Source organism: Dasypus novemcinctus, chromosome X (genome assembly GCF_030445035.2).
Source record: "Dasypus novemcinctus isolate mDasNov1 chromosome X, mDasNov1.1.hap2, whole genome shotgun sequence".
Lineage (NCBI taxonomy): Eukaryota > Metazoa > Chordata > Mammalia > Cingulata > Dasypodidae > Dasypus > Dasypus novemcinctus.
The window spans coordinates 21635333-21661311 of record NC_080704.1 but is presented as its reverse complement, the minus strand read 5'-3'; the positions used below and the strand labels follow the sequence as shown (position 1 = coordinate 21661311).

At 44.0% G+C, this 25979-nt stretch overlaps 1 protein-coding gene across 10 annotated transcripts in view; it reads left to right on the top strand.

Annotated features, from left to right (window-relative positions):
- The window catches only part of ADGRG2 (adhesion G protein-coupled receptor G2), a 132224-nt gene that overhangs the window by 87297 nt on the left and 18948 nt on the right, over positions 1-25979 (top strand). For 5 of the 10 annotated variants that reach the window (XM_071213199.1, XM_058292306.2, XM_058292310.2 and 2 more), the window contains 11 exons: positions 988-1026; positions 2986-3027; positions 5261-5314; positions 8977-9032; positions 9962-10017; positions 16259-16298; positions 16772-16809; positions 18669-18763; positions 19274-19340; positions 23106-23497; positions 25711-25882. In XM_071213199.1, coding sequence (XP_071069300.1) covers positions 988-1026; positions 2986-3027; positions 5261-5314; positions 8977-9032; positions 9962-10017; positions 16259-16298; positions 16772-16809; positions 18669-18763; positions 19274-19340; positions 23106-23497; positions 25711-25882 — 1051 coding nt within the window. The remainder of the gene's footprint in view (positions 1-987; positions 1027-2985; positions 3028-5260; positions 5315-8976; positions 9033-9961; positions 10018-16258; positions 16299-16771; positions 16810-18668; positions 18764-19273; positions 19341-23105; positions 23498-25710; positions 25883-25979) is intronic. The other 5 variants (XM_058292309.2, XM_058292312.2, XM_058292307.2 and 2 more) reach the window with 1 other exon arrangement.

Sequence of the window (25979 nt, the reverse complement as noted above, 5' to 3'; positions counted from 1 at the left end):
AAAGGGCAAAGAACTGGGTTATAGTTGAGGGAGGTGGGCAGGGCAGCACATTCTGTTCCTCCCCTCTTTTTGCAGTGGAAACCCCACACTTTCCCTAATCCCTTAGTTTAAAAAAAACCTTACTGTGTGCTTGGTGGTGAAGGAGCTAAACAATCCTAGATGCATATCTCATGGAGTGAAATTGGTTTAATTTCCTATTTGGCCCGATGAGAATGGCCAAATGTTATCACTTTAATGTGTAGTCACTTTTTATAGTGAAAGGAATATCTGCAAAATAGTTTTGGCAGCACTTTTTGGATCCCGTTCTCTGTGTGTATGTCTGTTTTTTTAAGTGTGATAATGTAACCCATGCTTTTTGTTTTTTTCCTAAAATTTCATCCAGAAGAATCAATTTGAGACTGCTTTTCATTGTAAGAGATACGAATAGAGTAGATTTTAAATTGGATTTTAAGTCAAACAAGGTCAAAATGAGATTTTCCTAAAAGTTAGTTGAATGTTATGTTCCAGTATTCCAAGTTTAACTAGAATTACTTAAAAATGGCTTTATAAGAGTGTACCATTAGGTCAAAAACTATTGCACATCTATAGGGCTGTATGTTGAAGTTAGTAATAATGGTGGAAATATCCTATCCCTTAGTATTTTCATGATAATAGAGAAAAATAAGGGCCAAAATATTTGGCAACATAAATGAGTTTATTTAAATCTAACAATTATAGGAGTATTGCGTTATGCTAGACACAGAACTTGAGGTAGGGAAAAACGTTTTGAATGAATGAACACTTGCTCAGGAATTGTCCCTGGGGGTTAGAAGAATGGGTAGCGGCCCAGAGATGGCAACACATGCATTTAGTACTGTCAGTTGGCTTTTGCAAAACTCCCTAACTTCTCCTGGATTTCAGGAAAAATGAAATGTTGACGGAACCCAGGAAGACACAGGTTTGTTAACTGTGCCAGTAGTTCTACTAATTTTTGTCATTTTATTTCAGATGCTACTTCCAGCGTATTATCTACTTTAAACAAAACAGGTAATGTCAAGTTGTTTTCTAAATACAGTAGTATATTTCTATGGTTTCTTGAGTTCCACACTTGTGAGAACTGCTGAGTTAGTAAAGAGAGTTCCTGCATTGCCTTGCCTACTTCAACTGTTGGTTTATTACCTTTTTGTCTTTGGCATTGAGCTATAATTCTGGTATCACTACCCTCCAAACTTCCCCACTATTATGGACATAGCACTCCGTTTAAACTAACATTGATAATTTTTCTGATTATAACAATAATGCATGTTATCGCATAACAAGTGGAGATGATAGCAAAATATAAAAGAAAGAAATCATCTGTAATGTCACTTTCCTAAAGCTATCACTGTTAATAATTTGGTACATTTCCATTCAATATCATATATACATATGTTCATTTACATATATACTCTGTAATATAACCTGTACAAAATAGTTTACATAGATTTTTATACTTTGCTTTTTCAACTTAATATTATATCACAGTATTTCCCAGTGTCCCTTATTATTAACAACTTGGTAATATTCCATTGTGTACCACAATGTTGAACATTAAAGTTGTTTCTATTTTTTTAATAGAAATCGTTGCAGTGAAACCTCCTTGTACTGACATCTTTGCATGCACCCCTGATTTCTTTAGGATATATTCCAAAGAATGGACCTTATGGGTCAGCATTAGCAGTATTTTAAGGCCCTTGATACCTCCTGCCCAATTGCCTTTCAGAAAGGTTGTACTTGGCATCATTCCCATCAACAGTAGATCAGAATTCCTGTCAGTGTCTTTGCTAAAATACAGCATATATTATTAGACCGTTTCTCCTTTCTTTAAGTTTTATTTTTCACTTTTTGATTATTAGTGAGGTTGAACATTTCACCCCTAAAGTGTGCTTGTGTTAACTAGCACCAGCAATTCATTTTACAGCTGTGTTTTGTTTGCTCTGAAAGGAAAATCTTAGTGCAAGCGAAAGAATATATTGAAAGGATACTTAATTGTAAAGCAGAATGCCGTCAGCCTCTGTAATAAATGACCACCATCGTTGCCCATGGGTCACACCTTGAAGCAGAACCCATCAATAACACAGGCACACATAAGGTTTCTGAAACTTGTCGGCACGGTGTCATCATTCCTTAAGCATGCCTCCAGTGTCTGAGCTTTGCCTCTTCTTCACAATTTGCCAGTCCCTCCTGGGAGACAGAGTGTTTTTTTTGCAAATCTGTGCCCTGAACACAGCCCCCCTTCTATTTGGTCATTCTTCTAACAAGGGCTTCTGAACCTGATCTTCCATCATCTAGAGGAGGAACCATGGGTTCTGCCTCCAAGGTGTGTTGAGAAGGTATTTCTAAGGTTTGCTTCTTCCGAGTGTGTTGACACTTGCCTGTGAGTCATTGACTTTGAACAGTCCTCGTCCTGCTCTGGGCTTATTGTGTGACCATAGTGGGACGGTCTCGACCTCTCTGAGAATAATTTTATTCATCAAGACCATGGAGATAGCCTTGTCTGAACTTACACGGCAAATAGCTGGGCACTTTCTTGATTGCCAAGTAGAGTAGCAATATTTTAGACCCCATTTACCATGTTTCCATTCATTTTTACTCTGAATCACCTGCTTTTTACACCCCATTGTGTGAAGGGCCTGATAGTGACCTAATTCTACATAGCTGAAGTGTAAGTCCGCATTCATGTGTCTAACAGCAGTGTGTAGAAATCGAAATCGAATTACACAAGCAGTGGGGTGTGTGTTGGGTGTCGGCTAGCCAGGTAGACATGGGAATCCAACTCCCAGATGCTAATGCTATATGACCCTCAGGTGCAATTCCCATTCATTCTCCTGCTGAGATGACAGGTAGTGTCTTAAAGGTGTCAACAGTGTGATTTTCCTCGCTGTTCACAAAAATGATACTCATGGCAAGTTGTTTTTTAAAAACTAGCAACAATTCTGCTCTAATATTTAAATTGCTTCTTTGCAGAAAATGCTAAAATCACTATATTAAAAACCTCCAATGCATCAGGTATGGCTTATTATCAATATCACAACTTTCTTTTTTATAAGTAAGGTAAAATTAAACAAATAGCTGCTGTTTGTTTTCTTTCTCTATTTGCCTAACTTTTCCAAATAAAATCTGTTCTTAATGAATAGATGTTTCTGTACTGGGTACCTGAAGTGTAGTACTAGGTATTTGGGGCTACATAATAATGATTAGACACAGTGCCCACCCTCGAGGATGTTCTACTCTTTGAGGAGAGACAAGGCAAACAAACAGATAACTGACATGAACATGTCTGCAGGAAAAGGTGGGAAAGGCGCACGTGCTTCTGACATGGTTAAGAGGCATGGGGAAGCAGAAGGATTGGGGCTAATGAGTTTATCAACGGGAAGCAACTCAGGAAGAGGAGTGAGCTTCAAATTCTTTAGCAATCAAAGAAGGGTGAGACTTTTAAGTTCCTACTGCAAGCCTAGGCACACAATCCATGCTTGAGAAAAAGCTTCCGATGGAGTTCAAGCAGGAGTTGGCAAACTCCAGCCACTGCCTGTTTTTGTAAATACAATTTTATGGGAACACAGCCATGTCTGTGTGTTTGTATATTGTCTATGGCTACTTTTTAGCTACAGTGAACGGTAGAGTTGAGTAGTCATGGCAGAGGCCATAGAGCCCGCAAAGCCTAATCTATTTGCTCTCTAACCCTTTCCAGAAAAGTTTGCTGACTCAATGATTTAAAGGGCGAACTGGGGCCACGTACTTGGGAGTGGCGACAGATAACGGCCCTAACAATAAGAAAGGCAATTCTCACTATGGATGAGCAGCAAAATGGCACTCTTCACTGAAAATGAAAATGCAGCTAGAATGTAGAAAAAGATGAGATTCCGAAATGAAAGGCTTAGCAAGCATTAGGTCAGTGGTTAGAAAGAACATTGAAAACCTTACTGCCCACCATCCCTATGTTCTGTAATATTTACAGTGTTTATTTCATAATTAGTTATAGCCATAAGCTGGTATATTTACAATATATGCTCTTTTTGGGTGGGTAACATTGGCATAGAACAAAACCGAATGCTAGGCAGGTAACTTTTGGCACCCAAATTCAGTTTGCTCCACAGAATTCAAACTCTTAGCTGAAACATGATGCCTACACACCAGAAGTCAACTAAATCATTCTGGCAGAAGCTCTATCACATGCATGAACCCAAATTATAATTTCGGTTTGTATCCGAAGTAGTTTTCCCATTGGAAAGAATTAAGGAGTCATTATGTGCAATGGAAATAAACTAGCAATCGGGCATGGCATACGTTATTCTGACCAAACCAGAACTAACAAGGAGACCAAAATATTCCTTAACATACCACCCTTATTTTCTTGGCAGTTTGCTTCGTATATTATCAGCATTTGCCCTTCATTTTTTTTACTGGATTTCTTATGCATCTCCAAAAGGATGCAATTAATGAAGGGAGGAGTCTCGGGGCAGTAAGCCTTGAGTTCTTAAACCGAAGGAGAGCTGTACTTCCCCTTTCACCAAATCCTGTTAGTGTCTAGGCAGCCTTTTGTTCTGCTGGGGCCGGTTCATCTCCCATTCATCTCTGCCTCCCTTGTGTCCTGCGGAGTCTATTGTCCTGGCTACCACTTCATTTGGCCCTCACTATTCTTTTTATTTACTGGCCAGGATCACACACTAGACTGTAAGCTCCTTGAGGGCAGGGTCTGTATCTGGAAGCTCTCCAGGCCTGCAGGATAGAGTCGGTGCTTTTAGCACGTGTGTCTTGAGTTTTGTAGTTTTTGCCCATATGAAATGATAGCATGACAGTGTTACTTCATACATACATTTGCATCAGGAACTCAGGCCAGCTTTAGAGTGTTCATGGAATCCCCTACCCAGGAGAGGAAGGAAGCTCTGTGCTTGAGGGCTTGTCCAGTTACTATTTCTGTACTCGATTCGTGGCCATGGTGCTCTGTTTACATTGGACAGGAGAGAGAATAAATTGGGAAGGGGACAAAGAAATTTCAGTTGTTGGGGAACCAGACACACACATACTTAAAAGAATAGTAAAGAATCAAGTTCCGTAGTTGACCAACTCAGTGATGAAAACTCTCTCACTCCTTTAGTCCTTGTGGAATTCATCCAGCCAACCTTTACTTAGAATATTTTTAGCCCACATCTGAAACCTAATTTGTCAATTCTCTTGACAATGTCGTATTTATGTGCAGGTGTTGACATGCTTAACCGGCCGGGTTGTGTTTTCTTTGCAGGAGTCAAACCCCAGAGAAATATCTGCAATCTGTCATCTATTTGCAATGACTCAGGTTAGTCCTGGTGTACAGTACACATTACTGGATAAATTAGCTTCAAAGAGAAAAGTGGTTTCTGTTTCTCCTAGTGAATGTGTGGTGTGGGCCTGCCGGTCCGATCTGCCTCTTTTCACACCACTTGGCTACTCAGGTTCCCAGATAACAGCAAAAGCAAGTTTCAGATCTGCCTGAAATTATCTTCCCATTGCCTAGCGAGATGGTGAATAGACTTGCTTAACATGAGGCGTGACGCTGCTCTCTACTAAATCTTTTTCACCATAGCTTTAAACCCATGACCCTTAGGGTTAATTCATGAACATATGAACCTATGAGTTAATTCATGAACATAATGAAATTAATGATTACTGAAAGCAATTTCTTGTATATTAATTCCCCCTGGGCTTTTTTCATAGGGCTTTAAATACTATAGTTTAGAAACAAGAGGTGGTTTTTTGCTAAGAATAAAACAAATCACTGCTAGAATGTTGAGAACTCATGTATATACCTCATTAATTGGATCCTGATTCCAGTAGTGCCCAAAGTATAATTTGCCATCTCTAACTAAGGCCGTCCACTTTTTCTAAAAATTGAGATGGAAATCTCCTAAGAACTTGGTGTTTTTAAAACGGGGATATTTTCCCTTCTGCCATGGGCCAGAAGGAATTAAACAGCCACTTTTCTCACATTGGTTCGGCTCTCTGGGCTCCATTCCTTGTTAAAACCAAGGAAAGCAGATGTGAAAAACAGAAAAATACGGTGTGGCAGGCCAGAGCTGGACTGGAGATCATGGGAAGGGAGAAGTGGAAGGTAACAAGGTATTTTACACTATTCTAGACTTAGTGTGATGCCAGTTATGTAAAAGCAATCATTATAGAATGGGTTTCCTTTTACTCTGTTCCTTTGAACCATGTAACAGTTTGATAATTTGTTTGAAAAACACAGGTTGCAGTTTCATGTAAAATAAGTGAAGGGTGGATAATTTAGAAAACAAGAAAACTTCTTGTTGAAAGAATGTTCCACAAATACTTTCTTATTTGTGCGAATGTGAGAGTTGCTCATGTGAGCTTTCAGCTGATATGTTCTAGGGTAGAATATGGCAGGAAAATATTAGCTGGTTTTAACTAAGAAAAAGGAAACCTTATTAATTACATTTCATCTTCATATGTTGCTTAACTCTCTCTCTTCCCCTCCTCTTCCTCTCTCTCTCCCTCCTCTCTTACCCTTCTCTTTACTTAACACCCCATAATTTTATTATTTTTGTGCCTCATCTGTTTTGATCTGGTGATTAATGTCTCATTCAGTGTTATTTCTATGCAGTGTTTGATAACCGTTTGAAAATTGAATTTTTAACAATAATAATAATAAAACTGGTCATCTTGAATAACAGATGCCAGAATGCTGGTTGGAGTAATGTTTTCCCCCAATTAAGTGACTGAATTGACCATTTGTTTTGGTGTCTGGTGAAAACAGCCTAATCTGGGGACCAGCTAAACCTCTCGGGACCAGAAATTCCACGATGCCCGGCCAGAAACTAGAAACTTTCCCTTCTTGCAGGTCCCATTCTGGGTTCATGAAGGGAAGTGGAGACAGGTGAAGACACGGAGAGCTGACCAGTTAGGCTGAGGGCCACAAGGTGGTGACTTGCTGGGGGCTCTCCTACCACCCTGCTTCCAGTACATTCATGAAACTCCACATGTGCTCAACAAGGTTGGAGGAAGAACTTGGAGAATGGTGGGGCGAGGGAGAGAAACTGGCACACAAACACTACGTTTTTAAAAGCTCAGATTTTTAAGAAATGCCTGGATAATTCTATGATGATATCGAGTATCTTTACTTTTAATAATGAAGTGCTATATAAATTGGAGTTTCGGTGTGACTGCAGACATCGAGGGCCTCAGTTGAGGAGGTGCTGACGTAGATGGAGCATGTTAAGCACACTGGTCTAGTGGCTTTATCAGCCATATGTAAGTGGAAATGAGCCATTGGGTACGCGGCTAGGGAACTCGGTTTCTGTAGTTTGGGGTGCAGCAAAAGAAGATGAAAGGAGAAAACCTTTGACCCTCTAGTTCAAGGGTTGGCAAACTATAGCCCGTGGTCCCAATGTGACCTGCTGCCTGTTACTGTAGAAAGTTGTATTGGAACCCAGCCACACCCATTTGCTTACCGTCCCTCTACGTCTGCTTTTGCGCTAGCTACAATGACAGGGTTGAACAGTTGCAATGGAGACCACATGGCCCGCCAAAACCTAAACTATTTCCTGTTTGGCTTTTTTTTTTAAATCAGACCTAAGCTTTACTTATTGGGACTTAAGAGGGACAGGCCCAAGACTGAAAGTAGCGATCCGCAAAGAGGCAAGAAAATGAGGGGCCATATAAAGGGTCTCAGAGCAAAGGCATTTCATAACAGTTACATAAATGGGTCTGGCGATGTTACTGTAGGAAGGAATCGTACAGCCTGGAGAACATTACAGTCTACAATACCATCTGTACATTGTTCTCCTGTGGGGAGATCTGTTATCTTTTTTTTAAATTAAGTTTTTATTTTTATTTTTAAAGGAGCTTCAGATCACATAAATGTTACATCAAAAATATGGGGGATTCCCGTATGCCCCACTCCGTATGCCTCCCACACTTTCCCACATGAACAACATCCTTCGTTAGTGTGGTACATTTGTTACAAGCGATGAAGCCATACTGAAGCATTGCCGCTAACCGTGGACCACAGTTGATGTTATAGTTTACACTCTGCCCCGCACAATTTTATAGGTTACGACAAAATATACAATGGCCTGTCCGGCTCTTTACAAAAGAGGTTTGCTGACCCCTGCTGTAGCTTATTTGGCATCCTGGCCCTACTGAGCGAGAGGCCAGCTTTTGGTCCCCACGGGTTATGAAGCACGCAACATACTGTTCAGGAGTCTCTGTGTTATTTGTTTCCAGATAGAATCAAAGCTCCTCAGAGTATATACTCTATGGGAATCAGGTCGACTGAACCTGATTCAGTATTTCCCAAAGTGGGAAATTGTAAGAACAGGGTTTTCTGGCATTTCTGGGGTGGAAGCCACACCAAGCTGTTCACCTGAAGAGAGGATTTGCCTCTCTCAACTCTGTTCCCAGGAAAGAGAGCGCATTTGGCAGCTGTGTTTAAAAAAGAAAGAAAGAAAAGAAATGACAAGAATTAATAGGCTTCCTTAGTCCCCTCTGAACTGTGGAGAAATGCTTTTCCTTCCCTCCCTCATCTGTGCCACTGCAGCTTGTGAGGATAACAACTTCAAAGGATTTTTTTTTTTTTTGAGTTAAGTTAAAGCTGCAGTTCCAGCAGTTAGCATCTTGAGGGGAAGTGAATGAAGTTCTCATGGGAAGTGGGTAGATATAGAGTTGTTTGGCTCCTACGTATTTGGGGGAGGCATAGCTCAGTTACTCTTGACAGGGGGATGAGTCTTGTTTTCTCTCATTCTGTTGGAATTCCTGCTTAAAATTCATAGTTCATATTTTTTTGAAAATTACATTAATGATCATTGAGTAAGTTACTGAGAGAAAAGCGAGTAAATATGAATAAAAACAAAATTCAGTGAAACTCCATTTATAAAGTAATTTGATAATCTTTTTATGTGCTGTATTATTCCTCAAGTTTTAAGGTTACAAGTCTCAAATTTCTTTCTGAAAATTTATTTGTAGCAATTTTCAGAGGCGAAATATTGTTTGACTATCACGAAGAAAACAATGTCACCCAGGTAGGTTTTAAAGATTTTTTGTATTGCCATCTTAAAAAAGCAAATGCACGTGTATTTGAAGATTTGTTTAAGGTTCCGATTATTTATGACATTTGGCATAATATTTACTTTTATGACCAAATTTAAATAAAACATATATTGAGATTTTTAGAATCCCTGGCTTTTTTATTCCTAATAACCATGGTATTTTGTTAATCATTGTATTTCAGTTTTCACTAATTTGCTCCTGAAAAAGAATCTTTATATAATGTGGTTCTCTTGCCACTAAAAATTTAAAATTGTATTAGAAACTCCTAGCAACAAAAAATATGTGTTGACTCCAAGAATAGTTTTCTGAAACTGATTCTCTTCACCCCATGGGGGATCAGGATCCAGTTGTACCAGCTCTCCCACAGCCTAGATTGGTTAGCGGATCCTAGCCAAACATGGTTTATTAATACAGCAAGTATTTCCCAAGTACCTTCCATGTGCCTGGCAATTAGCTGGGTGCTGGGGACGTAGGGACAATTGCAATCACGTTCCTCTCCCACTTGGTCTTGTTTCTTAAATCTGGGACCTCTAGTGTCTTTTAAAAAATAAAAAAAAGTGAAAAAAAAAAAGTATGTATGCAAAAAAAAAAAAAATCTGGGACCTCTCGTGAAGAGAACTTGAGTAGGGTTCTTTCAGGGGAAACCTTGGAATGAAGAAAGACAGAAATCAGCACAGCACACTTGCTGATCCCGAATATTTTTAAAAGAAAACATCAAAACAAAAACTGGATCAGCCAGTATTGATTCGATCATTTGCTGAACAAAATTCCACGCAATTAGGATTCACAGTCGTTGGGGTGCAATTCTTTGACTGGCCAACAAAACCAAAGAACAACTTCTTGTTAGAAAGTACATAACAATACCATGTGTTGTATCTTGATAATTTTGTGCTTCTAACAGAATCAAGACATGGCTAACAGCACCTCAACTGGAATCCAATCTCTAAGTGAACTGAAGTGAGTAATCTGCTGTTTGATTCTAAACTTAACATAGCAACTCTAGAAAGATATTGTTGTGCTTTCTTTGCTTTTGGCAACCAAAAGTTGGAAAGAGACAGATAGACACAAAGGTACTAGAGATAATTGGTTCTTGTTTTAAAAATTTATTTTATTTATTTCTCTCCCCCTCCCCTCCCCTCTGTTGTCTGCTCTCTGTGTCCATTCGCTGTGTCTTCTTCTTGGTCCCCTTGTATTGTCAGGCGGCACCGGGAAACTGTGTCACTTTTCTTTTTGCGTCTTCTTGCTGCATCAACTCTCCATGTGTGCGGTGCCGCTCCTGGGTGGGCTGTGATTTTTTTTTTTGCACAGGGTGGCTCTCCTTGTGGGTTGCACTCCTCACGTGTGGGGCTCCCCTACTCGGGGACACCCCTGCGTGGCACGGCACTCCTTGTGCACATCAGCACTGCACGTGGGCCAGCTCCACACGGGTCAGGAGGCCCTGGGTTTGAACCCTGGACCCTCCATATGGTAGGTGGACGTTCTATCAGTTGAGCCACGTCCTTGTTCCAGACAATTGGTTCTTGAGCTTGTTGCAAACTAATCATAGTCACCTGTCATCACCTAATATCCCTGTGAGGCTGTTCTGGTTGGTTCTATTTGATCATATCACACCTTCGTTTAAATTGGCATTTTTTCCCTTCCCTTTTCATTCCCCCTGTGCTATTTTTTTGTTCGCTGTGTCCATTCGCTGTGTGATCTTCTGTATCTATTTCTCTTTTGTCTTCTCTTCTCATCTTTCTCCTCTAAGTTTCACCGGGATTTAATCCTGGGGACCTCTGGTGTGGAGAGAGGTTCCCTGTCAATTGCACCACCTCTGTTCCTGATTTCTGCTGCGCTTCACCTTGACTCTCCCCTTTGTCTCTCTTATCGTAGCACCATCTTGCTGTGTGACTCACTTGCGTGAGCACTCAGCTTGCCACACGGGCACTCGCGTGAGCACTCAACTCACAGTGTGGGCACTTGGCTTGCCGTGTGGGCACCCACGCAGGCACTTGGCTCGCCACACAGGCGCTCGACTCACTGCGCGGGCACTTGGCTCGCCACGTGGGCACTGGCTTGCTGCACAGGCACACTTTCTCTTTTTTTTTTTTTCACCAGGAGGCCCCAGGGATCGAACCCGGGTCCTCCCATATGGTTGGTGGAGGCCCTATTACTTGAGCCACAAATGCTTCCCTAAATTGGCATTTGAGTTTTAGTATGATTTGGTGGCCAGCATGGTCGAAAGAAGAGTTCAAGGCAGGAGCCCATGCTGAGTATCATTTGTCCATGCTTTCATGAAGCATCCGTCAGTGACCCGAAAGTCAGAGAAGTCATTTGTTCGTAGACCTCAGCTTGAAAGGACAAGTACAGATAATGTATTTACAAATAGATGCATTACAGTGCATTACAAGTAGATGCCCCTACATGGATAGTAGGTCAAAACCTTGGCCAGCATGATGGCATAGGACAGGACACAAGCTCCCTTTGCCTCTGTAACTGGCAGGGGAAACATCATGTCTTTGCCCTTGTGGCGGGGGAGTGGTATTGGATGAAATGAAATTCTCCCATCTCAGCCTTGCTACTGCTCACAAATGAGATTTTGGAAGAGTTTGAACCAAATCCAAAAGTTCTAGTGAGTGGCTGTGATGACACTGAAGCAAAGCACCTTTCCTAAGTTAAAAACTCATCTTAGGGGACATTCTCGTGGATTAGCATTTTGACCCAGCGGCTGCTGGTGACATCGCAATGCCTGGGTGGCAGAGAATGTCATGATTCCCCCTGACGGATATCCCCTGAGTTTATAGTGGTGAAAAGTTACACCGGTGAGAAATGGGATGGAGTAGGTATTATTCATATCCTATATACCTGTTTTTGACTTCCTGATGAAAATCTAACTTTTCTAACTATTCGAAGTTAAAGGTGTGAAATAAAGCAGAAGATAACAATGCACCTGGAAGGATTTTAAAATTTAGATAGGCAGTATTAGTGCTAAAGTGCTAGGAAACAACTTTTTTGTTGATGCTCTTGCACAAACTTAGAAACAGAACATGACTTGGCACATTTGTAAGTCATTAATCTTAATTAGGAGATGAGACCTATAGCTCGGTTCGTGGAAGTTCCTTGTTGGGGACTGAATCATGTCCCTCACAAATGGCATGTTCAGGTCCCACCCCCTGGTGCTGTGGGTGTGAACCCATTTGGAAATTGGACCCTCCAAAGTGCTATTAGTGAAGGTGCACCCAAACCGAGTGAGGGTGGGCCTTAATCCAATAGGGCCGACGTTCTTTTACACAAAGGAAATTGTGGACACAGAGAGAAGACATGGGGAGCAGCCAGAAGCAGGGAGTCCGTGGAACCCAGAAGAGAAAGGAGATGCCACCATGTGCATTGCCATGTGATGGAAAAGCCAAAGACTCTCTGCCAGCCAGAAGATACTGACCCCGGAGGAAGCAGTCCTCATAGTCTCTGAAACCCTGAGCCAATACATCCCTGTTGTTTGGCCAGCCCACGCTGATATTTGTTTTAGCAGCCGGATAACTAATAGTTTTTTGGTACCAGAAAGTGGGGTGCTGCTATTGCAAATTCTTAAAAATGTGGAAACAGCTTTGGAATTGGGTAATGGGTAGGGGCGGAGCGGATTGCGTGGGCTCAGAAATGAGGGAGTGCTGTAGAGAAAGTTTTGTATTGTCTTAGAGAATATATAATTCATCATGACAGAAAGTTGCTAGATACATAGATGCTAAAGCTACTTCTGGGGAGACCTTAGAAGGAAATGATGACGACTGTGTCGTTGGAAATTGGAAGAAAGGTGATCCTTGGTGTAGAGTGGCAGAGAACTTGTTGGATGGAAGGTAGAACTTGAAAGTGATGAACTTTAGCTGAGGGAATTTCCAAGCACGGAAGGTGCAGGTGATCATGAAATGAGAGAGGAAAGAGTTAAACTGAGGATTGAACACTTAAGCACAGGATTAATCATTTGGAAACTTCTCTCACTCTTGAGACTAGGGCCAGAAGCAGCTCTATCAGGGACCTCCCTGAGCTTTGGGGGGAGTGAGTCCGCAAAGGACAGGGCTCCAGGTGAGGGTTTTGCTGAGCAGCAGCGCTCTGCTAAAGAGGGTGTGGGCGAGCATGGATGCAGCCAGCCATTTCAGTGGAAGTCAGGACTGGAAATGCAGTGATCCAGGAAGAATCTGTGGAAGGTTCCATTGGCTGGTTCCATTGGTTTAGACCCGCTTGGAACTGCATGCAAAGCTGACAGTTTTGTCGTTGTTGTTGCAAAATTTGTCTGAGCAGAATCACTGCCAGCCTGAGCTGAAAGGGAAAGAGATGAATTGAAGGAAGATGACCACAGAAGCCGAGGACTGGACCCCTAAAGATGTCCTCAGGCCAGTAGAGCAGGCCCACCCCTCTCTGTCCCAGCACTTGGAGGGGAAGGCCTCGCACCACCTTGGATGCACTGCTGCTGCATCAGGCCCAGAGGACAGATCATGAAGCCACAGATGGCTCTCAGACCTTGAGATTTAACCGAGTTTGCCCTGCTGGGTTCTGGGCTTGTTTGGGCCCCGTGACCCCTGTTTTCCTTCCTCCTCCTCCCTTCTGGAATGGAAGCATTTCTCCTCTGACTATCCTTGCATTGACTTTAGGAAGCAGATAACTTGTTTTCTGGGTTTCACAGGTCCTTGGGGCCGAGGAATTTGGCCCTAGTGCAGCTCACACCCATATATTTCTTTTATCCTCCCCCCCTTGCAGCTTGCTTGCTGTCTGCTCTCTGTGTCCATTTGAGGTGCGTTCTGTGCTCTCTGTGTCCATTCGCTATGCACTTTTCTGTGTTTTTACTTGTTTCCCTTTTCATTGTATTACCTTGCTGAGTCGGCTGTCTGTGGCACTTGAAGGGCGGGTGGCTCTCCGTGGCACTTGTGGGCCAGCCTGCCTTCACAAGGAGGCCCCGGGACGCCAACCCAGGGCCTCCCATATGGTAGACAGGAGCCCAACTGATGGAGCCACAGCCACTTCCCACCCATAACTGATTTCGATGAGACTTCGTACTTAACATTGTTCTGAAATGGCCTAAGAATTATGGGAGGTTGTGATGGAATAATGTGTTTTGCGTGTGGGAAGAACATGACTTTTTAAGGTCCAGAGGGGCAGGCTGCTGAGAATTAAATCATGTCCCCCACAAAAGGCATGTTTCAGGTCCCAATCCTTGGTATGCAAATTTATCAGTAGGACCTTTTTTTTTTTAAGATTTTTAATTTATCCCTTGTTCCCCCTGTTGTCTGCTCTCTGTCCATTCACTGTGTGTTCCTTTGTGTCTGCTTGTATTCTCATTGGGCGGCTCTGGGAACTGATCCTGGGACCTGGAGTGGGAGAGAGGTGATCACTCTCCTGCAGCACCTCAGCTCCCTGTTCTGCTGTGTCTTCTTATTTTCTCTCCTCTTCTTGCATCTTCTTGCTGCGCCAGCTCTCTGCGTTGGCAGGCTCTCCTGCACAGGGCCTCATTCCCGCATGGGCCGGCACTCCATGTGGGCCAGCTGGCCCTCACCAGGAGGCCCTGGGCATCGAACCCTGGACCTCCTATATGGTAGACAGGAGCACAGTTGGTTGAGCCACATCCATTTCCCTGTCAATAAGACCTTTGAAGATGTTATTGGTTAAGTTGGGCCTAAACCGAATGAGAGTGGGCCTTCATCCAATATGGCTGACATCCTTATAAGCAAAGGAAATGGAAACAGGGAGAGGCCATGGGAGAAGCAAGAAGCTGGCAGTCAACAGAACCCGGAGGAGAAAGGAGACGAGGCCGCCATGTGAAGCCAAGGAACCCCAAAGATTGCCGGCCAGCCAGGAGGTAGCACTCCTGGGAAAAAGTCAGTCTTCCAGCCTCTGAAGCCCTGAGCAGGTCACTTCCTGTTGCTCAGAAACTAAAACAGGCAGCCAGCATTGTTGAACACCTCCTAGGTGCCGGGCTATGGGGATGGACCCAATTATCGAGTCTAGAGCAGTGGTTCACAGCCCTGGTTGCATATTAGGATCATCTGAGGGAGCTTTAAAAAATTCTCAAGCTCAAAACTCCCTAACACTTAAATCAGAATTTGGGGAGAACCATTTTTTAATGCTCCCCAAGTGGTTCCAGTAGGAAGCCCAGTTTGAGAACCAGGAGACTATAGAGTCTGGTGGGGAAGATTCAGGATGCAAGCATGCTAACAATTCAGAATGATCCTTGCAATGAAGGCAGCGCGTCCAGGGTCCCAAAGGATGCTCCTAGTGTGTGAGGACCTGACTGGAGGGGCCAGGGGAACCCACAGAAAGAAGGCAGCCTCTGAGCACAGTTCTAGAGGCGGGGCTCCTGCTGCTTGAACCACCGGTGACAGTCCTCTCCCCCCCCACACACCTTCCCTGGAGCCCCCCTGGAACTGTTGCCCATCGCTTAGAGCAGGGTTTCTCGAATCATTCTTTGTTGGATGTGGGGGGCCGTCCTGAGCACTGGAGGGTGGTGAGCAGCATCCCTGGCCTGCACCCACCAGATGTCAAGAGCACGCCCCCGGCCCCAGGTGTGACAGTCAAAGTCATTGTCAAGTCTCCCATGGAGGGAGGGGAGGGACAAGGTGAGGGGGGGGGGGGGTAAGACTTGCCCGGGCTCGAGAACCACTGCCTTAGAGACAATTTCTGTTCGTTCGATTTCTTCCATCCTAACTTCATGCCAAGCTCTGCGGCCCAGACGAAATGAAAGTATTGTTGGAGTGGGATTGGAGGAGAGGAATAAGGAATTCCTCCAGGGGAGATGTGAGGAGTGGGGGGGTGGGAGGAGGGCAGGCGGGGCTGGTGGGAAAGGGAGTCAAGAGGGAGTGAGGAGAAAGCCAGAGGCCCAGGTCTGCAGCGGGAGTGGCTCAGCGGTTTTGCCTGGGGCGGGCGCTTCTGGCCCTCTGCCAGGGGAAGGTGCCTTGGGATTGCAGTAGCCTAATGGATAACAAGATGGTTCAATCCTGATTTATATCTTGCTCTTGGCTAGAACCGATACAGCTGCCGCCTGGTTAGTGTTTCCCTTGTTGCATGAATAATTTATTTCCCCCCCATAGGAATCGCTTATGAGACCCAGGGTTTCTTCAAAGGGAATGTTGTAAGCAATAAGTACCCTGTGTTTAATTGCTAAAAATCGAACTTGTTTTCAATTTAACATCTCTCACGGTCTCAATGTCCAATTTCTTTCCTTTTTTTTTTTTAGACGAGCAGAGCTCAACAAAACCCTGCAAAGACTAAGTGAGGTAATCATAGTGCTTCCCTATACCTTATTAACAATTATCATTGTTATTTAGGGGAAAACATGGAGTTCTGCCTTCCTTGGGAGATATGTAGTATTCAAGTCCCCTCAAAGCTGACATGTGAAAAAGAGTGAACAGACTAGTTCTTTTACTCCAGAAATCAGAACTAGGAGCAATGGGCGGATGTTACAGTGAGATAGTTCAAGGTTAAGACCAATAGTTACTTAACCCAAGAGCTCCGGGAGAAGGGGCCCCTTGTGCGATAGTGAGCTTCCCCTCACTGGAGGCATCCAAGCAGAGCCCGTCTAGCCTGTGCAGCTTTGGTAAGGCATCAGAAATCTGGTCAGAAGGTGAATTGGGTGATCCCTAGGGATTCTTAGGATTCCAAGATTTTGTGATGCTGTGATTAGCTCTGGGTTGTCTTGTCTGACATTTCCAACTGTCAACGTAATTTATATGTATTTTGTTTGTTTCAGACTTATTTTATAGTGTGTGCTACAGCAGAGACCCAAAGGTCAGTCATTGTAATACTTTAAAATAAATCATTATCCAGTCACGAGAAATGAAATATTGAGGAGTCTTAGTTAAGTTGCAAATTCAAAGGCATTCCACTAACATAGACACATAGTAATGACATTTGGGATTGCTGAAAGAACTGCTTACTGCAAATAGAAAGAAGAGAACTTCATTAACAGAACAACAATTTGCGAGTTGGGCAACACCAAGTAAAAGCAAAGGAAAAGCAGGTCTTCCAAAGCATTTGGGGGGCACTGGGAATTGATAATCCAAAAGAAAAAAAGGGGGGGGGGGTGGCGGTGGCAGGAGAGTTCTGTTCTAGCAGCTTATTGGAACATCGAGGCAGCAAGAAACTTGTCTGAAGCCAATCGATCAGAGCATAGGTTTCCTTTACTCCTCCTTTTTCTTGTAAGCTTTATTTACCTTTCCTTCTCCAAGCTGCTTGTGCCTCAGGTCTGGGTGCATCAAGCGCAGGGTGTCCCATCTTGGGCGCCGCCTTCGCTGGGAACCCTTCTGTAACCCAGGGCTGGAAAGTCAATTTAGAGTTCCTTTCACAGGATATGTATGTTTTTCTTTTTCCCAATGCTCTTCACTCTTAGGCATCCATCTTCCCATTTCTTTGTGAGGCACAGAGGGATGGGTGGTGTCGGCCCATTTGCCTCTAGTTCTGTGAGACTCAGGGTCATCAGTGCCCTTAGCCCCAAGGACCACCAATATAATTAAGAAGTGGCTCCCAGTGACCCCGGGGTGGGGGGAGACGAGGCCAGACAGGGAAGAAGGAACGCAATATGGAGCTTGGGGGGAAAGGAAGAAAGGGGGAAGGATATGGCTGGAAAGAAGGAAGAAAAGAAATTAAAGAGTCCATGCAGGGGGGAATGGGAGTGGGTCCAACAATTTTGGGGGGTTGCACAGAACCTTATTTTAGGCTCTGTCCTTGGCCTGTCCTGGCTGCAAGCGCACATGGTTTAAAGGGCCATAATCCCGGCAGCTGAACCCTGAGCCTTCCACAGGAAGAAAAATCCTAGAAAGCAACAGTTTCTACTCATTAAACCATTCGCTGCTGCAAATAATGGCAAGTCTTCCGAGAAATTGTAGGTTGTATCCCTATCCACTATATGTATTCGGTTCATGCTTACCTTGTTTTTGTTCGTTTCTTAATGTTTCACTGCAGCATTGACTCTCTTTTTTCCACCTAAACCAGGACTAACATAGAAACAGAATGTCTTCAGTTCCTAGCAGGGACATTGATCCCATTCTCTGATAACCTAGATCAGGGTTGAAATTCAAAACCAAAACCAAAAACATTATTCTTGGGGGGACGTGTGGGTGCAGGGGTGATCTAGTCATTAAATAATACACAGTGTCGTGTGGACTTAGTAAGGGGTCCATGGTTTTCACCTGACTGACCAAGAGGTCCTTGGGACAAAAAGGGTTAAGAAGGCCTGATCCAGGTTGGATTGCCAGAGAGATTTGGGATTTGAGATGCCTCAATGCCCATCTCAGCTGGTAGGTAAAAGGGCTCCTGTGATGGAAATGCAGATGCCCGCAGACATCAGGCAAGACACCAGCCAGGGTGAGATTGGTAGAGGTCAAGGTGTGCAGGCAGGTGAAACGAAAGCAGCAGGTGCACGGGCTCAGAGGGTCTCGGGTTTGCAGCCTCCGTGAGTGTAAACTTCTCTAAGCGGCTCAGAATGAAGGCTTTCGGGTAAAGTTGAAAACCGAGCTTATGGGGATGATGTTGCCAGTTAACAGTACCAGTCCCCTTTCCTCACTCTAGGTTTGAAAAAAACAATTAAAAAGATGTATGTCAGTTTCCAATTTAGTAACAAGCTTGTTCTGTTTATTTCTCTTACATAGCACTGTAAATTGCACATTCACAGTAAAACTGAATAAGACAACAAACGTGTGTACCCTAGTGGATGCTAGGAACAAAGTCAAGATTCGCCCCATGGGTAAGATTCCATCTTTATTGCTGTGTTCAGTCTCACCTGGCTTTTGAGGTGTTATTTTTGAAATGAAAATATAACTAATGAAATGTACGTATGTTCACGTTTTCTGCTTTGATTCCTTTGTCCTTGGGCAATTTTTAGAGAGCCCGAGAAAGTTATTTTTCCCACTTTCTAATCAAGTTTCAGTATATTGGATTTGAAAACTTGATCCAAAGTCGTATTAAGAGGGAGAATTCTGTTTGAAGAGTTCAATGGATTGCTATTGGGATATATTTATTTCTAAATTCCTCCTAGGAGTTGTTGAAGAGAGATTGATATCATGTGCATATAATCACGAGAAAAAATATTCCTTCAATAAACGGTCTTGAGCTCTTACTACATATGATTTCCACCGTAATGCCACCCAATTTACTGTATCACCTGTTTCAGACAGGTGCTCCTGAGAACGCAGCAGTGGTTGTAAGAGCTGATGGCAGTGCATTTCTTTTTCCCCTTTTCTTTTGTCTCCTCCAGAACAATGCTGCTGTTCTACGAAGACACCCTGCCCTTCCTCCCCAGAAGAGTTAGAAAAGCTGCAGTGGTATGTAACCCAACATGGTGACACTTTTCCTTTAAAAAAAGTAACATTTAATCACCGTGCTGGCTAAGAATTTTTGAAATTTCTCGAGTGAACAAGGGCTTTCAATTTTCAGGAAAATGCAGTGTTCTGTTTATGAAGTTTCCATTTGGGCCTTTGCCTTTGACCAGCAGTTTTCAGTCTTGGCTATACATTGGAATTACCTGGTAGCTTTCAACACATTCCCCACAGCCTCCCCAACAGAATATGGGGACATACTTTTTCATTTTTGCCAGACCAGTAGATGAGAAATGGCATCTCTATTCTGTTTTGATTTGCATTTCTCTTATTAAGAGTGAGTTTGAATGTTTGTTGTTGTTTTTTTCCTTCCACATATTTGAAAGGTTTAAAAATACCATTTCTGTATTTTCATTCATGAATTGTCTGTTCATGTCTTTTTCCCATTTTTCTATTGGGATTTTGGTCAGTTTTTCAGAGATTTTATAAATTGTGGGTATTAGGCCTTTGAACTTGGGATGTGTTGTAGATATTTTCTCCCAGTTTGTCAGCCATCTTTTGCCTTTGTGACCTTACTTTGGCCATTCAAAATTTTAAAAACTTATATGGTTAAACATATTAGTCTTTTAATACCTCTGGATTTTGAGGTTTTAATTAGAAAGCCTTTCCCTGCACCCAGAGGAATTCACCCATGTTTTTTCTCGAACTTCTATGGTTTCCTTTTAAATATTTAGATCCATTTGGTGTTTATTCTTGTGTATAGTGTGAGGTATGGACCTAATTTTATCTTCCAAATGCCTACCCACTGGTCTCAGCACCATTTATTAAAACGCCCATCTTTTTCCTGGCGATTGGAAACGCCACCTTTATAACACACCAAATGCTGATACGTATTTGGGTCTTATTCTGGACTCTAGCTGTTACAGGGGAAGCTGGGTACACAGGAACTCTGCTATTTTTTTTTTTTTTTTAACTCTGCTGTTTTTACAGTGTTTCTGGAAGTCAAAAATTAGTGCAAAAGGAAATGCTAAGAAAATTCTGATACTCCATCTCGACTCTCAGAGGTCCTGATTTCATTGGTCTGGGCAATGGCTTAGGCAGCAGGGCTTTCAAAAGCCCTTTAGGAGTCCCTAATGTGCTTCGGTAGTTGAGAATCAGTGCCTTAAACTTGTCACCTCAATGGAAGGAAGTTGGGAGATGGATGATCCAGAATAGCAGATGGCTCCAGAAAATGTGTGTGATGTGATCACAGTGTATAAAAGTATAGGTAGAAAAAAAAACAGGGAGTAAATGAATAATCCTCACAGGGGCTTGTGACGATTGACCTGCCCACTGGCCTTATGGGTGATTTATTTCATGGCATTTGCTATATTTTCCTATAATCAGATCAAAATTGTATTTGACAAAAAGGGCATATTCTTTTAAATATGAAACTTCTCATATGGGAAAGAAGGCTCTGTGCAGCCCACCTGCCCTGCATTTTTGCAATAAAAAGTAAAGAATATTGAGTTTGAAGCTGAACATGCCCCATTGAGCTGGAGTGTGAAGCGCGGCGTTGGGGGATAAAGTTTCTGGAAGCGTCAGGATTGGATCAGGATCTTTTGAGGCAGCCTGCTGACCTCTGCTGGCTACTGGTTTCAGAGAGCTGTCAGAAAGCAAAAGCAGGAATTCTGGTCGCCCTGTGTCCAGCATCACCCAGCTGAGTCCTGGTGTGAGAAGAGGTGCTGCTTTACCTACTGACGTCTTGCTTTCCTATTCTGTAAAATGAGGAAGTGGATTGCATCAGAGCACCTCCGATGTTACCGTGCATGTCAGTCACTGAGGAATTTGCTAGAATGCAGATTCTGACCCAGTAGGTCACTGGCAGGGCCTGAGAGTCTGTATTTCCAACAGGCTCCAGATGAAGCTGATGCCTCTGGTTCATGGACCCCCGTTGAGTGGACCAGGGTTCTTAACCAGGGGTCCGTGAGCTTGAATTGAAATTCAAAAAAGCATTTTTCTTGTGGGGACGTGTTGGTAGAGGTGTGATATATTTATTAAATAATACACAGTATAGTGTTGGCTTAGTAAGGGGTCCGTGGAACAAAAAAGGTCAACCCTGAGTTAGAGGATCACCAAGGGTCCTTTTGATACACTGATTCTTAATATTGGCTGTACATAAGAAATAGCCAGGGTACTTTAAAAAAAATGTGGATATGTCAAAGTGGCCTTCCGGGGAGCTGGAAATGCTCTATATTTCAATCTGAGTGGTGATTATATAGGTGTATACAGACATAAAAATTCATCAAGCTCTGAATGTCAGATTAGGCCACTTAACTGTCTGTAGGCTGTACCTCAATAAAAAAGCAAATGAAAACAAATACTGATTACAGCACCCCATCCCCAGAGGTTCCCGTCCTGTTGGTTTAGAGTGGGAGCCCAGACATCTTAAAGTACTCCGGGGGTCTCTAATACACGGCCGGAGCTGAGTGCCACTGTTCTGCTGCTCGGTGCATGCCTCACGCGGTGGGGAGAGGGCTCCCACCAGCACAGCGTGACGAGAGCAATACAAAGCAACGGGCTCAAGGTTGAACCCAGTGAATGGGGACCGTGTGCTGGGGTTGAGGTGGGTGGAATCTGGCTGCTGCAGAAAATATGAAGAGGTTTCATTTACACCTTGCAAATAACGCTCCCACAACTTGGCCAGCCGGGTGGCCCGTACACAATTTAGGGCGTGGAGTATTAGCGAAGTGGGACGAATTGCCCAGAGAAATCGTGAGAGCTGGGGCCCAAGCCGAGGCTTCCCAGTTCATCCTTGTGACTGGCCTTGCCTTGTCCACCCTGTTACCCTGTACTTCGGAGTGCAGGGAGGCCTACAGCCAGGTGCCTGGCCAAACTGGCCCGTGCCAGTGTTTCCTTTTACGAATGTGACTCACCTTCGGCCCCTCTCCCTAATATTCTGCCCTCCTCTCACCCAAGAGAGACCCCAGGAACATATTCTCATGGGTGTCCTAAGTCTCCATCTAAAACTGGATCCGTCAGAGGCTTCCCTGGGTAATCATTTGTTGGCCCCTCTAGTTGCTTCCTCCTACCCTAGGCTGGCGTCCCATGTTTCCTCAGAGTTTCAAAAATACGCATGCCTTCCTCCCCCCGCACCTGCCCCCCAGACAACTGAATCAGACACTTGAAGAGTAGGCCATGGAAATCAAAATCACTGTAGAAAAAGTCTTCTGGGTAATTTTCATGCACAACCAGGATTGAGAACCACTGGCCTAAAGCAGCATTGAGGGGGGAACTGATTTCCAACCTGGGGCCCACCCCTCGAGCTCCAGCCTGCTTCATATTTTCACTCGACAAACATTTCTTGGTCACTTACCTTGTACCAGTTACTAGTGTGCCAGGCTCTAGCAGTATAAAATTGGTTAAGAGAGTCCTGGTATGCGGAAACCAGTTGGGTCATGGGGCATTTCCCAGCTCCCCTCCGGGAGTACGTGAAACTGTTACAAGGTGCCCTCAACTGAGAGAGAGATAAGGCAGATAAGAGCAGCAGTGCACTCATGAACCAGAACTGGGAACGCATAGGAGCCCCCCCTTGCTCATTTCTCTCCAAGGGAGCAGGTGGCAGAAGTGATGGGGCAGGTGGCCAGTGGCTGGTGCACGGAAGGTAGGAAGTGGCAGGTCCCCATTGTGGCCACATCACCTTGGTGGTGTCAGCTGGTGACCAGAGGAGGAGCTTGACTTCTGCATGGCTCATTCGCGGCTCACCTGCCTCTCTCTGATTCTTTCCTTTAGTGACCACCAGGAGCCTGTTGTCTGCTTTGCTGGTCATCCGCAGGGCCCGCCATTTTCTCCTTCCAGCAAATCGCTCCCAGTGGCCTCTCATGCCACTCTCCTTCCCCAAGTCTCCAGTGCCTTCTCTGCTGCCGAGCCCCTAGGTGCTCCATCTGTGACCAAGAATCCTACCTCTGCAAACGGGGATAATGACCTTACCTCTTCCCGGCCTTCAGCTCCCAGATCTGCCAGCCCTGTTGTGGTTGTGTCCCCCCAACCTGGAATTACCCTTTCCTCTATGGCCCATCCTCATCTTTCCTCCACCTATCCGCCTGGGAGATCCTCACTCTCCTCTCCCACCACGTCTGCTCTTCTGCATGTCAACACCCCCAGGACGTCTCCTAAAAATACAGGTAAATATGCTGCTTCCAAGCTTCTTGTGATTCTGGTTGCCTGCAGTGCAATTGCCGGCCTGCCAAGCCGAGATATCTGTAATAAGAACGTGTTGTGCCTTTTCTTTTTTAGGATATTTGCTCGATTTCGAGAGTTTTCCTTCAGGCATTCATAGAACATTGATATGGTTGAGTTCAGTTGGTTTGCCCAAGACAGTGGAGAAATAGTTCTAAGAGGCAAGAGATCTGATTTTATCTATAGGGACATTTTCTACTTAGTTTTCCCCTACAAAGGATTGCTGGGTCACAGTTTTTCAGGTTCTGCAGAGAAAACGTTTGAACTGTTAAACAGAGCAGGCTCAGTTAGGTAGAAGGTCAAAAGAAAAACATTGGTCTTGAAAATGATGAGTGACAGCGTGGGGCCTAGCTGATGTCGCTGTGCAGGTGGCAGACACGTTTGGAGAGCCAGGGTTCGGGTGTGCCTTGGCACTCACAGGCTGTGTGATCTGGGACAAGCCATCAAACTCCTCCTGACCCAGCCTGCTCTATTCAAAGATTGAAATCATCCCACTCACCATGGTATGGTAAGAACACCTCAAGAACCCGAACCGCTCCCCAGGCACAAAGTAGGCTGCATGGTAAGGAGATAAATGGAAGAGGGAAAGCAGTCTGGATGGCCTCCAGATCAGTGAGTTAGGAGCAGGTTTCCCTCTAGGACTTGGAGGGTGGGAGGCAAAGCCAGGTTTTTGGTGACGCCGGAGTTGGGGCTGTGGTTGTGGTCCCCTCCTCCTCTGACATGGCACTAGCATCCCCGGGAGATCTGGGGCTTCCGCCAGATGACTTGAGAGTTCTTTGCATTTGCCCTGCTCTGAAATAAATTGTTTTCTAGATAAGCAGCAGTTTTAGACCAAATGGTAAAATCCTTAGGGTCCTAGTCAAGGCTAGCTCAGTGGCTGATGGAGAACAAAGGAAAATCGAAGTTTGTTAGCCTGGGCCTAGGATAACATACCAAATGTGTGTTATAACACTCTTCCCATAGGCCTTTAGGATCCACCCCACGTGCCACACAGAAGCTAAGTGGGCCTGGGCATCTGGCAGCTAAAGTAGAGCAAATGTAAGGGTTCCACGAGAGGAATGAGTCAATCAGATCTGATACCTGCAATAACTTGGCACAACTTTTTTTTTTTGATACAATGACTATTATGCAACCATGCAAGTCATTAGAATGGCTAGACAGAAATGTAAGGGAATTTTCCAAGTCCTGGTGTGAAGTGAAAGTAGCACAATAATAAGTAGTTTGTCCATCATGTTTATAACAGTGTAAAATGCATATGGATAAGGATTGGGAGGGAATATGCAAAATGAAAAACAGCATGTTAGGGTGGTGAAATTTAGAGACCTTTTTGTTGTTGAAGACAGGTTCATCTCATTGTTTCCCAGCTAACACTATTACTATTGTTTCCCAGCTAACACTATTAAAAATCAGACTTAGAGCTGATAATCCAGCTGTTAATTTCATAATAGGCCCCTTTTCCCCAAAGAGCTTCTAGTGGCCAACATAAAATCCTGCACATATGATATAAATTAAATACAAGTATATGTGTGCTTTATACGCATACACACTAAATACACTGATGTGCTTTCATATTAAGTCAGGTTTATTGAAGTGTAATTTATATACAGTAAAATTCATCCTTTTTTATGGTTCTATGAGGTTGTATACACACACACAGTTGTGTAACCTTCATCACAATCGAGATATATACCATTCCCACCACTCTTAAAGCTCCCTTGTGTCCCTTTGTAGCCAACTTTTCCACCCCCAGCCCCTGACGACCACCGATCTATTTTCCTAGAGTTTTCTGGAATGTCAGATGAACAGAAGTGTGCAGTATGCCACCTTTTGCATTTGGCCTCTTTCTCAGTAGCATAATGCCTTGGAGAATTGGAGAGCCAAGCAGGGTCGGTAGTTTATTCCTTTTTATTGCTGAATAATATCTGATTGTCTGGACGTGCTGCCATTTGTTCATCCATTCTCCAGTTGATGGGCATGATGGGTGGTTGTGCTGCTCTGAAAAAGGCGGCTACAAACACGCAGCAACAGGTCCCCTTCAGACCTGTTTTGTTTCTCTGGGGCAAATACCTAGGCGCGGGGTTGCCGGCTCATACCTGTGTGTTTCTTTGTTTGATTTTTCCATCGTGTGCTCGGAAAATGATTCGGCTCTTTGTTATAGAACTTATCACCCCCAGCAGCGTCAATGCTTCTGAACTTGAGAACCAAGTGTCCCAGATGGAGAAGGCTCTGTCCTTAGGCAGCTTGGAGCCTAACCTCGCGGGAGAAATGGTCAACCAAGTCAGCAAACTCCTCTCCTCCCCGCCCACCTTGCTGGCCCCTCTGGCACCAAGGTATGACATCACCAACTAGGCTGGCGTGAGAGAAAGCCCCCTCATGTTACAGCTGCTGCTTATGTGATTGATAATAGCCAAGTATTTTGCTCCCGAA